We start from the raw sequence: 17077 nt of genomic DNA, 5'->3' as shown, positions 1-17077 counted from the left end.
TAGCAACAATCTCTCCCTTGGGATAGTGGAGTTACAACTCACTCCACGCAAGTACAAGCTGTCTCCACGGTATCCCTATATGATGTTCTGCTGCAGGACATGTGCAAGGCAGACACCACGAGTTCTATCCACACGTTCCTGACACACTATGGTTTAGTTCATGTCTCGGCTTTGGATGTAGCCAGGGGCAGCTCTAGCTTTTTTGCTGCCCCAAGCACGGCGGTCAGGCCGCCTTCGGCAGCTTGCCTGCAGGAGGTCCGCCGGTCCCGCGGCTTCGGCGTACCCACCGCTGAATTGCCGCCGAATCTGTGGGACCGGCGGACCTCCCACAGGCAAGCCGCCGAAGGCTGCCTGACTGATGCCCTCGCAGGGACCGGCAGGGCGCCCCCCGTGGCTTGCTGCCCCAGGTGGGCGCTTGGAGCGCTGGTACCTGGAGCCGCCGCTGGATGTAGCAGTGGGATCTGCAGTATCGTAGATATCTTTGCTACCAGCTTCCTCACACCCACCTCCAATCTGAGCACTGCTTGCCAATCACCCACATGTGGAATACACGTCACTTGAAGAAGAAATGGAGGTTACTTACTATAACTTTGAAATATGTGGTCTTATCTGTATTCTACTACCTGCCCTCCTTCCCCTCTGCTTTGGATCCTGTGGGATTGTGGTAAGAGAAGGAACCAGAGAGGCTTCAACCCGCACTGACTCTCATACCCTAGGTCGGGGGCACAAGTTGATCTATGGTGCATATGCAGGCCAACAGTCACATGGCACCTGCTGCACGTGTGTCCCCATGTGTGGAGTACAAAGAGGGACCACACACCTCGAAGAATCAGTAAGTAACCTCCATATGTCTTGGCAGCCTCTAAAAGTACACAGCCAAATTCTTCCCACAGATATGCACCCATGGTTTCAAATGACTTCAATATGAACTCAGAATCAGTCCGTATGGTGTATTTCACAGATGTTAATGCTTCGACATTTGGTTCTTTGGACCTTAGAGTTGCCTGAATTTTAGTTTGGTGATGATTTTTTGGTCCTGAAAGGTGCTGAGGGACCACAGCTTTTGGCTTCAATTAGCATTGTGGGCCCTCAGCAACTCTCAGGGTTAGGCCTTTATTGAAGTTAAAAATGTAGTTACTAGATTTATACAGATTCCAGGTCCATTACAGGGTACAGTGTGCAGTAGTTTGAGAGACGCCCGCTTTTGTAAGACCCCATTCATCATGAGGTATCTTGAACACGCTGTAGCATCAAAAGTTGATCTACCGCCATACAATTTTAGGGCTGTGAACTTTCCAGTTAAAATAACACCTACCTCTTAGGCCTGGTCTACACTGGAGGGGGGGTCGAACTAAGGTACGTGACTTCAGCTACACAAATAGCGTAGCTGAAGTCGAACTACCTTAGTTCAAACTGCCTACCTGTCCAGACGTCGCAGGATCGAAGTCCGCGGCTCCCCTGTCGACTCCGCCACCGCCGTTCGCGGTGGTGGAGTTCTGGAGTCAACGGGAGCGCGTTCGGAGTTCGAACTATCGCGTCTAGATTAGACGCGATAGTTCGAACTCCGAGAAGTCGAACTCTACGCGTCAACCCGGCGGGTAAGTATAGACCTACCCTTATAGAGCACTTTTCATCAGTAGATCTCAAAGCACTTAACAAAGGAGCTGTCACAGGCATAGCCCTCTGCTTCTGTCTTCTCGTACAATTGTCTCTAACACCTCTGGTTTGTAAACACTGACATTGTTTGTGTTATCTCATCTACCATCCCTTCACGGTCCTCTGGAGCAACTCTGTTTACAGTGACATGCAAACATTTTGCCAGAGAAAGAACTCCCTTTATCCTTGCCCTGTTAGCCACTCTCTCTCATTCCCTTTTCTTGCACTTCCTTCCTGGGCACCTTTCAACTTTTTCAGTTAATGGGTTACCTAGCTCCTTGGCTCCCCCAGCTCAGACTTGTCTAGTAATTAGCCCCAGCTTCCCTCAGTCAGGCCCTTCTCTGGGAAAACTAAATTGACTTACAATGACCATAATGCTGGTTCAGCAGCTGGTTCTGAGCACTCTGTTGCAGGAGGCTAGTATCGTTATCCCCATTTTACAGATGACAAAACTGAGGCACAGAGCTGGCTTTCCTAGGGTCACCCAGCAGGCTAGTGACAGAGCAAGGAATAGAACCAAGGTCTCGTGAATCCTAGTCCAGGTCTATATATACCCAGCCACACTGACACCCCTGTTTTCACTTGCACTGCTGTCTGTCTCTGTTCTTTAAGGAGATAAGGGTTCCTGACCATAAAAAGCAATATTCAAATAAGATCACATCAGTGAGTGAAAATTATCTATTTTTCAAAAAATATATGAATATTTAACCAAAGTATTAAGGAAAAGAAAATGAGCTAGTAAAAAAATGTTCTTATCAAATTAGACACCATTACAGGGGACATAAATGTTGAACTGGTTTTATAAACAAGCCAAGTGGATTTGCTTTCTAAATGTTTTAAGGTTCATATGCAAGTTACAGGTGAACTAGTCTGACATGCCTGTGGAAATGCTATTAACAAGCTACTGTCCCTTGTGCCTGAAATGTAGTCTTGGAATTTCTGAGGCTAAAAGCCCATGTTGCCACACAGTATCAGTAAGGTGGCAAATCTGAGAAATAGGCTTTGCTTGGAAACTCACAACGGATGTATTTTACCCTCTATTTTAGGAAATGATGGATCTCACTTCTCGTGTGTCTTATTTTTATGTTTCCAGGACTCCTCCTCAATTGGAACAGCTACAGTGGCTGGACCTAGAACAAGTGCAATAACTGGAGATCAGGGAACACCGACAAAGGTCCAGCTCCCCCTCAATATGTAAGTAGCCAGTTCATCTTAATCACACTCAGGCATTTTGCAAATCACTTGTGGTTTTGATTTTTTTTTTTAATTTGAAAGAGTAGTTCTCATAGCAGCAGCTCTTTGAATGCAGTTATCTCAATCTCAAACCTTCCGCTGAAATTGAAAAATGAACAGTGAAAGGCCAGGTCACCTTTCTTTACATAGGCCTTTTTTTAGCTTACAGAATATTTATTACAGCTCTCTGAATCATTGCAAAGCAAATGGAGTGCCTATCTGCTAGAGAAAGCCTGCTCCCTTAAATGAAAGGCTTTAGGAAGGCACACTCCCATACATTGGAACAACTGAGTCAATCATCATTCAGATGACCTGTGTCTAACCATAAAAAGTAGTCCAATCACATTCTTCAGTACAATAACCAAAGACATCAAATGGAACATTTTAAGTGCAAGAATATCGTGAGTGTAAAAATACTAGGTGGGAGAACAGTAGGTTGATTAGATAGGATATAAGAGCAATAGGATCCATTATAATAATTCTCTTCTAGCCCAGTGAATATATTGGGTACCTATGTCATTAAACTACTGAACCCCTTCTTCTAATAAAATATATGAAAACCCAACTGAACCTAAACATACATATGTTTGTGTGTATAATGTCCTAAAAGAGTAGCTGAAATTCACACACGCAAACATGCAAAATGAGATGACAGATCTGCTTTAAAAGGAATAGGAAATTCAAAACCATGAAAACTAGCCCTTAGTAAACCCATTCTGCCACAGTTAGGTACTAAAGCTTAGAGGATACAAAACATCATTCATTGTTCTGAGATTCTGATGAGAGAATCATATCATTACTCTGCAGTCACTCTGTGGAGCCTGTGTGATATTAATGTGATGATACATATTGAGGCAAATCCTCCTCCTATCTTTCCAGATGCTTAGGGCCCTGGTGGAGTTCTGCTCTGCAAGGGAAGATTCCCTTACATATTGATAAAACCAGTGCTCAAGTCCTTAAAAAAAAAAAAAGTTCCAGAACACATGATTTCAACAACAAGAATACCTTAGGACAGGTTGAATCACTGGCCAGAGGTGCAGGGATAGTTATCAGTAGTACCAGAACCATAGTTAGAGGCTGGCTCACGCTCTGAAACATGAGAATTTATATCCCTTCCAAACACTGGGGTTTTTTTAAACCCTTACTATTGTAACTCCAGACATTCTTGCTGTCCATGTGTATGTGTAATCCCTTTATGAATCCTGCTAGCTTTTGGCATCAGTGCCAAACAAAGTGCAGGAACAGCTTTCCGGAGCATTCCAGCACGACTCAAGTGCTGGATAAAAAGGGTAAGTAGGTCTAAGACTGTCTAATTTAGACTAAGTTGTACCACCACTTTACACATGACCTCTGAATTAGGCCCACAATATAAAGACCTAAACAAGTACTAACCAGAGGCGAGCCATGCTTCTTGGTCCCAAGTTGTGCAGCCTCCGCACTCTCCATTGTATCCTAGCAGAGCACTGGAGGGATGAGCACTGAAGCATGTAGCACTGTTTCATGTCAGGCAGATGCATTTCAGTGTTCTTCAGTTCATATGCAGCCTCATGTTTTCTGTCAGGTGAGCACCAATAGAGCTGATCATTGCTACCTGATTAAACAGACTGAACAAAAAATATGCAGAATGGTTTCTCCTGTCTGTTGACTAATGAAATATAATTATATCACATGCACATAGTAAACGGAGCCAAGTACGTCAACCTAAGCATGCCCAGAGGAGCAGTTATCAAATATTTTGTATTCTACTCATTACTGTTGTTTATTTACTGGCTGCAAAAGAAAAATAAAAATCTACTGGTAACATAAAGGAATAAAATAGGAAAAACTAATAGGATTTATTCTTCAATTATATTTCCTAAAGAGCAAAAGTAAAAAGCCAAGCATCATTTTTATTGGTTGCAGGTCTACAATCACTGTGGTTATAGTTTTAATTATTTCTTTGTTTCTCTGCTACTAGGTATACACTGAACCCCTTCTAACCTTTCCTCAATATGAGGGTATTCTGCTACATTTTGTAGGGTAAATGCAGTTTTCACAGCATTTACCCATTTGTTCTAGACCTTCTGTACTGCCTTCAAAACAACACTCAGGAATGAGCAATCATAAACAGGGATGGTTGGAAATCTCCTTTTGTACTGGCGGCAAGGGGATAGTGCCAAAAAACTTGATTGTTATAAGATAGAAGGTGCTGCGGGGTGGTTGTTCTTGTTATTTTTTCCTTAGGCTTCCTAGCTATCCCCCAAAGTACAAGCAATCATTCTGAATTTTCAACAAGCATCTCCCCAAACACTGGGACTAATTTTAGCAGCTATAAGTTGTAGTATTTCATAGCATGAGTCATGTCCCTGAAGTATTGAAGCAAGAACAAAAGAGAGATGAAAGGAAAGATCATAAACAAAGGGAATAAATAAAAGTATAATTAAATATATAAAAAGTTATGGCTATTGAGATCAAGATTAAGTTGTGCATATTGAGATAAAGACTAAGGTTATATGCATACTGCATACAAAAAACATAGGGTCAACTCTGAGTCCTTCCTGTGGAGAAACTCCCATTGATTTTAATGGGAGTGTTGCCTGAGTAAGGATGCCATGGTTTGGTCCTAAGACAGTTGTTAAAAGAGTAGCATCTGACCCACACACACAGAAATGTAGGAATTCTCATATTGGACCAGTATCCTGTTTCTGGCAGTGGGTAATACAAGATGAAGAAACCCTATAGCAAGCATTTGTGAAATAATCTGCTTGCTTCCTAACCCCCAAAGTTAGAGGCTGGATCAGGCTCTGAACCATACAAATTTATATCCTCTCCAGACATTTGACTTTTAAAAAATACTTAGTATTGTAACTCTGGACCTTCTTGCTACCCATATGTATGTGTAATGCTTTCATGAACCCTGCTAAAGTCTTGGCTTCAGTGCTACTTTGTGGCAGTGAGTTCGGCTGGCTAATTGTGCATTGTGTGAGAAAGTATTTCTGTGTGTCAGTTTTAAAGTTCTGCCTTGTCATAAAATAAACTATCCCCTTTGTTCTCATATTGTGAGCGAGGATGAATAGCAGTATTTGATCAGCCAGCCAGCCATTCATTATTATGTATACCTTAATTATGTCCCCTCTTTAGTCATTGTTTCTGAGCAGCATGTGTGTCACAGGGCTTTCCTGCACTGTTAGGCTGAAATAAGAACCTAGCATCACTTGTTTTGGCATCATCTATACGCTCAGCATATGTGTAACTTCTCCCTGCAGCTACTTAGCTCTGTATGCATACAAGCCTCAGAAGAATGATGAGCTGGAGCTGCGTAAAGGCGAAATGTATCGGGTCATTGAGAAGTGTCAGGATGGCTGGTTCAAGGGGACATCTCTGAGAACCGGAATGTCTGGAGTCTTTCCAGGCAACTACGTGACTCCTGTTTCCAGGTGAGGACTATTGGCCAGAGGTTACTAGGTAGCTCTGCATAGGAGCAGGGGTGTACAGAGAGGAGGGCAGGAGTTCCTACTTCTAAAGAAAAATGAAAAATGGGTAGATTTAGTTTTAAATTGCACACTCTTCCCCAAAAGCTTTATTAATGGCAATTTTCTACCATTAGCATCTTTGGTATCTTGGTTTGTTGATTTTGGTTTTAGAGTCACTCACATTTTCAAGAGACGTTATTAATTGTTTAAAATTACTGTTAGAGTTTATCTGGCTTGCCCACCCCATTATTTTAAAGAACCTATGAGCTATGGAGTCCGTATCCAAAAAAGGGAACTAAAGGAGTTTTACAATAGAGATGAGAAAAATAAGGAGAGATTGTAGTTTGTTTTTCAACACCTCATCATTTGTATTTTGGTTTTGTAAAACCGAAACTGCAGAGTCATTTGAATAGAGGTTCAATTTTATCAGAAACCCCCCAAAGTTCAGAGGTGGAAGGTAAGTTTGATAAATTATTCCTGTTTCAGCCATCTGTGTATCAGAAATAGAACGGAGTGAAAAGAAACACAGTTTTGGATTTTGCAAAATTTCATTGGTCAGAGTTTTGTTTGGAAAAACCAAAACAAAGGCTGTTTCTGACAGCATTTTATAGAAAACCTGGAAACTTGAGGGAAAGGGTCTAGGTAACTGATTTCAGATTTGATCCCTCCCTAGTTTACTGCAGTATACAGTATGTGGTGCAGACAAAACTAAAGACAAGTATCAATTGTAAAGAAAAACATCATAAATGAAGGGAGTCAAACTAGAGAACCATTTTGAACTGGTATTTTTACTTGAACCAGAACCGAACCGAAACCATAATTTCATCCAATTTACTTAACCTGATTTGGCACCAAACTGAAAAAAAAATTGGGCTACTGGTTAAAGGTTCAGCATTTTTAAGCTCAATATTCTAAAAAGCTACTGTGACCATATTTTCATTTTAAAACAAGACAACAAAATAAATAGGCATGTGATTGGTGCTAGAAAGGCCTTCCCCAGTATATAGTAAGAACCTCACAGCAGTGGTGGATTAGCCATTGGGCCAATGGGGCCTGTGCCTGGGGGCCCCTGGAAAAATGGGCATGCCCCAACTTGCTCTGCCTGTCCACGGCAAGCCCCCGCACCCCGACCCACTCCCCAGCAGGAGCACTGGTGGGCAGGGGAAGCCCCCATTCCCCAACCCCACAGGAGTGCTGGGTGAGCGGGGGAAGCCCCCATGCCCTGATCCAGCTCCCCAGCAGGAGCATGGAGGGAACTGCAGGCAGAATGGGTGGGGAGGGCCCCCACTTGCTCTGGCCCAGGGTCCCACAAACCTGTAATCCACCTCTGCCTCAGAATTACAAACACTTAAGAAATGAGGTTGTTTGTAATTCTGAAATGTTCAAAATTCTGAACAAAATGTTATTGTGGTTCTTTCAAAAGTTTACAACTGAACATTGACTTAATACAGCTTTGAAACTTTACTATGCAGAAGAAAAATGCTGCTTTCCCTTTGTTTTTTTAGTAGTTTACATTTAACACAGTACTGCACTGTATTTGGTTTTTGTTGTTTTGTTTTGTTTTTGTTTCGTCTCTGCTGCTGCCTGATTGTGTATTTCCAGTTCCAAACGAGGTGTGTGGTTGACGGGTCAGTTCATAATGCTGGTATATGTAACTCTGAGGTTCTACTGTAATGAGAAGAGAATGACATGACAATGAGAATAGATGAAGGCCAGCCCACAAGTGTAGGAAGGGAGAGAGGAAGTTTAGGAGCAGCCTGCATACCTCATGAGGCAGCAGGGGGCCCCAGAGACAGATCTCTGAGACCGCCCTGGGAGGAATCAGGTGGAATCCTCCCTGGTCCCAGAAGTTAACAATAACTCTTCAAACCCAAGAAAAAATGTAGTGGCTCCCCAACCCTTCTGCACCTTAGGCAGGCCTCCTCTGACCCATCTCCAGTATCTGGGGCATTTCCTCCCGCCAGTTGCCCCACTTAAGCCCAAAACTCAAATTTATCATTTCACCGCAGAAGTCCAATATGACACAGCAAATATTAGATGTTATTTTAGTTTGCTCAAACAAATTGTTCATCAAGAATAATTGTGTTTATTTGACAACACAAAAACACTGGGAAAACTCGTGAAGTGGAAGATAAATGGTCAAAAATCAAAATAGTTTCAATTTTAAGTTTCAACTCTCTTTTTTGAATTACTTCCACTAAGATTGATATTTGATTCAAATTGGTTCAAACTGATAACTGAACCATTGTTTGGGTTTTTTCTGATGACTTGAACCAGAATTGAACCCAACACACTGACTGCAACTGAATCGGAACCTGAACCAAAACAAAATAAATATTGATTCGACTCTCTGAATAACTGTAGCATTGTTTTCACTTTGCCCCACCTGTAGTCTAGCTGACATTCTTAGGTTGCATTTCAGTGCCAAAAGAATTAACGCTATAGCTTTGTAATGACTGAATTATTCATTCATCTAAATTTCTTTATCTGATTTTTATACAGCAACTTGGCTGCCTGCAGTACTTGACTCTTTAGCTCTTAACAAGTAAAAGGTTCATGCTGTGGTATTGGTGATCCGGATCAGCAAGACTTTGCTAAATGCAGCATGTCATAGCTAGAATAAGACACTGAAAAGTGCTAAAAGGCAAAAATGCTTTCTGCACCGCATGAGTTCTATGATTAATTTTATGATCCATTAGAAATGAACGTGTAATTAAAACAGTCTGTTCACATATGCAGTACCTTAAATGAAAACAGCAAGAAAAATACTATAATAAACAAACTCTCCCATTTGTCACGGTCTTTGATTTACCCGTTTTCCTTTCCTTCAACCAGCAAAACAAAGGAACATGCTAGGGGGCGGGGTGGAGGGCTGTGCACGGCCAGTTGGAAACAGGGACAGAGTATCCAGGAAATGTACTAATTTCAAGTCTCTCTCAGGCTCCCTCTGCTGGAGGGTTCCTATAGGATTCCCCAGCAGTGTTATGAAACCTGCAGGGGTGCATCTCTGCCTGTGAGCACAGAGGCGTGCATGTTGCTATATTGGTGAATCAAGCCTATTGCAGGTGATTTAGCCAGTTCTCTCTGACTCTCATTTCCTACTTGTCCACTTTTCACAATGTCATTGAGGGTGACACATAGCACCCAAAGGGGGCAAGGACCTAGACAGTGTGTCACCTCTTCCCTGTCTGGAAGTGGGGGGAAATGTTCAAGATTTTCCAGATTTTCCAGTTTAAAGGAAACCCAGTTATACCACCGTAAAGATGGATTCAAAACAACATAAATAGGCAAACTTTATACAAAGTGAAAAAGCATAGGACTCTATGTTTCTGTTATTTTCTCCCTTCTCTTGTTTATCTTCCTGTATTCACATTTTTTGACTGTAGCGTCTTGCATCTTCTCGTTAGTGGTGTGTGTCCATGCTTCCCCTCAGACTTATTCCTTTTTAATTGTTTTCCCCCTTCACTCTCTTTCTTTAGGACTTAATATTTTCTTCTCTGGTTTGGCCTTTCACTCTGTCTAATTTGTATGTTCAGTGTTTCCCCTCCCTCTCCTCCTTTCCCCTCTCTCTCTCCTATTACAGTTAAACTAAAGTCCTCTCACCCATCCAGCCTCCTACAGCCTGGTCTTAGCTCCCCTCCATTAACTCCTCTCCCCTGGTCTGATTTCCTGCAATCTCTCCCCTCCATTTTCTCCAGCCCTAATAGTTCTCTCCCCACCCTCCTGGGTCATGTCCTCATGTTCTGCCCTTTACCCTCTTCTCTCTCCTCCTCTTGTGGCTCTCAGTGCGGTGAGGTGGACAAGGGAGGGCACTGAGAACAGAATAGCACCAAAGCCATTTGCGCTGTTTCACAGCACTGCTGGGAAGTCAGAGGCAGGCACTTGGCTAGCGGAGAAGAACACACTATAAATGGAAGAGCAAATAGAGAGCTGGCATCTGTACAGCATTTTCACCCCTTCTGACTGCAGTTACTAGGTCAGTGGGAGGGAAAGAATGAGATTTGGGGAAAGCCTACACTTAAAAAGCTGCAGCTTCGCTTTACTACGCGGATGGGAGAGCTGCTTCTGCCGGCGTAGTTAATACGCTTCCACGAGAGGCGGTAGCTATGTTGACATAGCGCTTTCTACACTCGGGGTTAGGTCCATACAGCTACATTGCTATGGGGTATGGATTTTCACACCCCTGAGTGGTTTAGTTATACTGGTGTAAGTCTGTAGTGTAGACCAGCGGTTCTCAACTGGGGCCCATGGCCCCCTGGGGGACTCCAAGCCCTTTCAGGGGGTTCGCGGGACCCCATTGCAGGAACCCAGAGCTCGAGCCCAGGTGTCCCCCCAGCTGTGGGGCTGAAACCCCGAGCTCTGGTGCCCCCCACTGCAGGCCTGAAGCCAGGAGCTTTGGCGTGAAGCTGGAAGCTCCGGCACCCCCCACCGCGGGGCTGATGAAGCCCCTAGTGCTAGTTTCCCCCCTCCCTGCAGTGCCAGAGCAGCCCCAAGGGCAGCTCCACACACCCCCACACTTCCTTCTCTACCCGCCCCAAGGCCCCACCCCTAGGCCAGGTCAGAAGGGGGAAGTCAGAGTCGGTCAGTGCAGGCAGCTGCTGCTTGGCTGGTACCATGGAGCAGGCAGCCTCGTCATTCCCTCACCTGCTGTTGGTGCCTGGGGTTGTGGCTGCTGCTCCTCAACTCATGCAGCTAGTAAGAGCCACCCAGGCAGGGGGACCCAGCTCTGTGGCTGGCAGAGCCCTTGGGGACCAGTGACCATAGGGGAGCCATCCTGGTGCACAGCCCCAGCTACCCCCTCCCTGAACCCTGGGGTACCCCCCACACCTGCACACAGCCCCAGCTACCCCTTCCCTGCACCCTGAGCTACCCCCTGCCTCACACAGCCCCTAGCGACCCTCCTGCCTGCACCCTGAGCTACCCCCTGCCTCACACAGCCCCTAGCCACCCCCTCCCTGCACCCTGAGCTACCCCCTGCCCTCACACAGCCCCTAGCGACCCCCTCCTTGCACCCTGCATTACCCTCCCTCCCGCACACAGCTCCTAGCTACCCCCTCTCTGCAGGGGTGAAAGTAACTTACAGGACTTACCGGTACTGCCGGAGTCCTGAGGGGGCGTGGCCTCATCCGGAAGAGGCGTGGCCTCTCAAGATTTAAAGGCCCTGGGGCACTAGCTGCGGCTGGGAGCCCCAGGGCCTTTAAATCAACCAGGGGCTCCCAGCTGCAGAGGTGGCTGAGAGCCCCCTGGGGCTCAGGGGCAAATTAAAGGGCCCGGGACTCCGGCCGGCGGGGGGAACCCTGAGCTTTGCGGGGCTGGGGCAGGGATTTAAAGGGCCCAGAGCTCCTGCCGCTGAGGGGAGCTCTGAGCCCTTTAAATCCTGGCCCCAGCCTGGCCGCTGGAGCCGTGGCAGAGATTCAAAGGGCTCTGGGCTGCCCGCAGCGGCGGGCAGCCCAGAGCACTTTCAATCCCTGCCGTGGAAGCCAGTGCGGTCCAGCATGGCGTACTGGCTCTTGCTGGTACGCCGGACTGGACCGGACCGGCTTACTTTCACCTCTGCCTCTCTGTAGCCTGAGTGGTTTTCAAACTTTTGGTGCTGAACCCCACCACACATAGCCCAGACAGGCTGGGTGGTCTGCTGCCCCAGCCTGTCTGGGCAGTCAGAGGTGAGTCAGAGGTGGAGGTGGCACTGCCTCCCTGGACCCTACTACGTGGAGCTGGCCCAAGCCCTGCTGGGCCAAAGTATGTCTATGCCCAAGAGCCAGGGCCGGCTCAGACCCCAGCGTGCCAAGCGCGCACTTGGGGAGGCATCCCAGCGGGAGGGCGGCAGGCGGCTCTGGCGGACCTCCCGCAGGCATGCCTGCGGAAGGTCCGTTGGTACTGCGGCTCCGGTAGACCTCCTGCAGACGTGACTGCGGAGGGGCCGCTGGTCCCGTGGCTCCGGTGGAGCATCCGCAGTCATGCCTGCGGGAGGTTCACCAGAGCCGCAGGGCCAGCGGACCCTCCACAGGCACGTCTGCAGGAGGTCCACCGGAGCTGCGGGACCGGCGACCGCCAGAGCGCCCCCCCGCGGTGTGCCGCCCTGCTTGGGGCGGCGGAAATCCTAGAGCCGCCCCTGCCAAGAGCCCACCCGCGCATGTTGAGGGAGGCCTCGGAAGAAAAAGGCTGAGAACCCCTGGTGTAGACCTTGGTCAACAGAGGAACAGGGCTCTGATGAGCTGGCTGCATAAAGAAACAGTCTTGGCCCTGCATCCTCCTCTCTCTGCTTGCCCAGACAACGTGGATAATCAAAGGGTTTGCAGGGCCAAGCAGGTAAGAGGAGGAAAATGTGTACAATGCGGGTGAGCTGCTAGGGCTGGGTTTTGCAGAGGGGGTTGGTTGGTTGGTTGCTTGTTTGTTTGCTTGTTAAACAGATCTCCCTTCCAGTAAGGTCAGTTGAGCTCACCTAGCCTCTAGGCTCACTTATCATTCTTCTGAATTAGAACTGGGTGAATGGTTCATGTGAAAATCCAAAGCCGACCAAACCAGCTGTTTTTGAGGCTGCCAGTCCAAACCCGAACATCACCATTCTGATTCAACTGGCATCCTGTAGGGATTTGGTGCTGCCCATCTTTTATTCCACATACATTTGCATGGAGCTCAGGCCCTACGTTAATATCTTCACGGCTCATTTTAATTATTTTTCCATTGCCGCCTGCAAACATAGCCATGCTGTACAAAACAGCATTTTGACGACGTCCGTTTCTTCTGGATTTAGTTGGTAATATGTAAACGTCTACTAGAATAAATTGAAGCAGGAATTCTGGATTTCAAACAAGTTAATGGAGAAAAAAAGATGATCCTTCTGTTCTTATAACATTTGTATCTTGTGCTGAACATTCAAACTTGAGAGATTCCCCGTGTGGGGAGCAGGGGAGAAGGTGCAAAATTCCACCAAAATACATATTTTTCTGGGAAATATAAACAAAATATAATACTTAACCTTAAACTTCATTTTATTTTAATACCTTAATTTGTATCATGTCCCGCTTCAGGGGACTTCCGGTAGTTTATGGCAATCACTGCTGTATACGAGTAACTATGTCAACAGAGTTTTCACATTATACTTCCTTTCTCTTTAGAGTGCCTGTAGGAGGTGGCCAGCCCAGGAATAGCTTAGCAGGCGGGGCTCAGACAATAAAAGGATCCCCAGGAGCTGTTCACCCAGGAGGTGCAAGTCTTACAAACACGGCCACTGCTGTCAGACCTGTTGTTCCAATCACTGCACCTCAGACACATCCCCAACAACAGACAGCGTCTCCTCAGATGAATAACTGCATGAGGTATTCAGCCCAGCAAATGGTCAGCCAGACTCGCAGTGCCATGCAGATGGGTAGGTATAGTCTCTCTAATGCCTCTTGCCTTACCTTCTCAGAATTTGACATTGTATCCCGCGTGAACAAGCCACTGGAATCCTATTGTACCTACAAGTTTCCTTTGCAGGTCTTTCATTTTAGTCAAAGCTCAGCCCTCTGTAATAGGATATGTTTTATTGCTTGTAATATTTACAGACTTCTATTGATCTCTGGGAACTATGCTGTGTTTATCAGATTGTGCTGTTGTCACAGCTGAAATAGATTACAGTGGTTACAAATATTTACATAATTTTTTTTAGAGAATAAAGCAGCCTGCATACTAAGAAGATTAACATTTCTAAGTCCAGTTGGCTTAGTGACAAAAAAAATACTGCACTTATCACAAACAAGTAATATGTGACTTAAAATTAAGAAACATTTCACTGGGCTTCAAGGGTGAAAGTTATATATTAGGCAGAAGAGGACTCAGCACTGGTGGTAAAGGAAGATATCCAAAAAGTAGTGCCACCTCTTTGAAATGCGAATAAGAGGTTTGCACAGCAGGGGACCGGTGTTGTTTCTAGTTTTCCTTTTTGATGCAAAGGATGGGTTTTCTGGAGCAGAATTTATACTGCTTTCCTGATGTTAAATAGTTGTAATGTTGAGTGAATTAAAAGTAAATTACATGGTAGCTCTTTACAGCAAAATTTAAAGCTGTTTTGTTTTTAATATTTTATGGTGACTTGAGCCCTTGTATTTTATAAAGACTGAGCTAGAGAAGCACTGGGAGTACTGGCAACTGAAGATTTTAGATTAAGAACAGACTAGACAAAGTATGCTACTATCTAAAACATAGATTCTCAGGTTAAGGCCAGAAGGGACCATTATGATCATCTAGTCTGACCTCCTTATAACACAGGCCAAGTGGAAGAGTAATCAAATCCCCATGAATCTAAGTCTTATTTTACTGAAAAGCAGCATGGACTCTATTTCTTTGGTTGTAACACATAGTGGCATCTCTTTACATGCATAGAACTCACGCTACAATATCATCTAAGTATCATAATTCATTTTTTGTAGTTCAGAGAGAAGATTAATAGATTCCAAGGCCAAAAGGGACCATTGTGATCATCTAATCTGACCTCCTATATAACACAGGCCATAGAACTTCCCCTAAATAATTCTTAAAGTGTATCTTTTAGAAAAACATCCAAACTTGATTGGAAAATTGCCAGTGATGGAGAATCGACCACAATCCTTTGTAAATTGTTCTAATGGTTAATTACTTTCACTATTAAAAATATACTCCTTATTTCCAGTCTATTGGATCATGTTGCACCTTTCTCTGCCGGATTAAAGAGTCCATTATTGAATATTCGTTCCCTATGTAGTTACTTAGACTGTAAAGTAGTCACTCCTTGACCTTCTCTTTGTTAAACTAAGTAGATGAGCTCTTTGAGTCTGTCACCATAAGGGATGTTTTCTAATCCTTTAACCATTCTCGTGGCTCTTCTCTGAACCCTCTCCAATTTATCAACATCCTTCTTGAATTGTGGACAGCCAAAATGGGACACTGTATTCTAGCAATGGTCTCACCATTGCCAAATACTCCTACTCGAGATTCCCTGCTTGTGCTTTTGGCCACAGCATCACATGGCGTTCATGTTCAGCTGGTCATCCACTGTGACCTCCAAATCTTTTTCATAGTCATTGCTTCCCAGGATAGAGTCTCCCATTGTGCAAATATAACCTACATTCTTTGTTCCTACATATATACACTGACATTTGGCCATATTAAAATACATACTGTTTCCTTGAGCCAAGCTTACCGAGCAATTCAAATTGCTCTGTGTTAGTGACCTGGCCTCTTCATTATTTACTCTTCTGACGATTATTTTGCCATCTGCAAACTGTATCAGTGCTGACTTTGTTTCTTCCAGGTCATTAATAAAAATGTTAAATAATGTAGGGCCAAGAACTGATCCCTGTAGAATCCCACTAGAAATGCGCCTTTTCAATTATGATTCCCTGTTTACAATTACATTTTGAGTCCTATCAGTTAGCCAGCTTTTAATCCATACAGTATGTGTCATGTTAATTTTATATCTTCTAGTTTGTTAATCAAAATGTCATGTGGTACCAAGTCAAATGCCTCACTGAAGTCTAGGTATAGTACATCAACACTACAACTTTGGATGATAAAGGTAGTAATCTCATAAAATATATATCGAGTTAGTTTGACAGGATTTATTTTCCATAAACCCATGTTAATTGGCATTAATTCTTTATTAATCAAGTCCTGTAACAGCTGCTCCATTATCTTTCCTGGGATTGTTTTCAGACTGACAGTCTATAATTACCTGGGTAATCCTGTTTATCCTTGGCACAACATTAACTTTCTTCTGGTTTTCTGAAACTTTTGTGGTGTTCCAAGACTTATTGAAAACCAGCATTAACAGTCCAGCAAGCTTCTCACCCAGCTGTTTTAAAACTCTTGGATGCAAGCTATCTGGACCTGCTGATTTAGATACGTCTAACTTTAGTAGCTGCAGTTTATCACCCTCCTAAGAAACTAGCGGAATAGAAAGTGTCGTTATATATGACTACATTGTGACGGGTTGGACCCCAGCTTCTGGGATGTCACTTGATATGCTTGGGTCCCACTCAGCCCTCTGGCCCTGCCAGCCTGTTTCCCTTGCACTGGGTTGCTGTGCCAGGCTCTCAAGCCCCTTTCCAGCACACAGCCAGGCAAGACCACAGCCACCTGCAGACACAAACTACAGTCAGATCTGTGTGAGCGGATTCACCCAGAACTCACATGCACACCCACTGTGGAGAGGTAAACCCCAGATAATATTGTGTTGTGCTGTATAGAAAGATCTGCACAGCACATGCTGATAAAAATTCACCCTCTCCCTCAATGTGAAGAGAGACATGCACAGCAACCCACCCCCAGATATGGATTGCACAAACTGGGTTATATTATAAACAAGAAATAAGTTTATTAACAATAAAAGGTACGTTTTTAATGATCATAAGGGATAGCAAACAGCAAAGGGATTTTTAATGATCATAAGGGATAGCAAAGCAGATTACTAAGCAAATCAAACAAAACACACAAACTAAGCTTGACTCACTAAAGAAACAGATTACAAAATGTAATTTCTCACCCTAAATGTTGCATTAGGCAGGATGCAGAGTTTCTAGCTCAGCGTTCCGGTTCTTTCTCTTTACAGACTATACTCCTCTGTCTCAGTCTGGATTCAGCCCTTGCCTTTCCCACAGCTCAGTTCCTTTGTCTCTTTAGGTACTTTCAGTAGACTTTCTTCATGGGCAGGAAGGAATGGAGAAGAGTCCTGTTTGCCTTACTCCCCAGCCTTAAATAAGATTTACATAAGGCAGGAA

At 44.7% G+C, this 17077-nt stretch overlaps 1 protein-coding gene across 2 annotated transcripts in view; it reads left to right on the top strand.

Moving 5' to 3' along the window:
* Window positions 1-17077, top strand: part of SH3RF3 (SH3 domain containing ring finger 3) — a 384518-nt gene that overhangs the window by 320368 nt on the left and 47073 nt on the right. For both annotated transcript variants that reach the window (XM_039529863.1, XM_039529852.1), the window contains exons 5-7: window positions 2750-2850; window positions 6135-6305; window positions 13460-13710. In XM_039529863.1, coding sequence (XP_039385797.1) covers window positions 2750-2850; window positions 6135-6305; window positions 13460-13710 — 523 coding nt within the window. The remainder of the gene's footprint in view (window positions 1-2749; window positions 2851-6134; window positions 6306-13459; window positions 13711-17077) is intronic.

This window comes from Mauremys reevesii, linkage group 1 (genome assembly GCF_016161935.1).
Source record: "Mauremys reevesii isolate NIE-2019 linkage group 1, ASM1616193v1, whole genome shotgun sequence".
NCBI classification, from domain to species: domain Eukaryota; kingdom Metazoa; phylum Chordata; order Testudines; family Geoemydidae; genus Mauremys; species Mauremys reevesii.
This window is presented reverse-complemented; position numbering and strand designations above follow the sequence as displayed.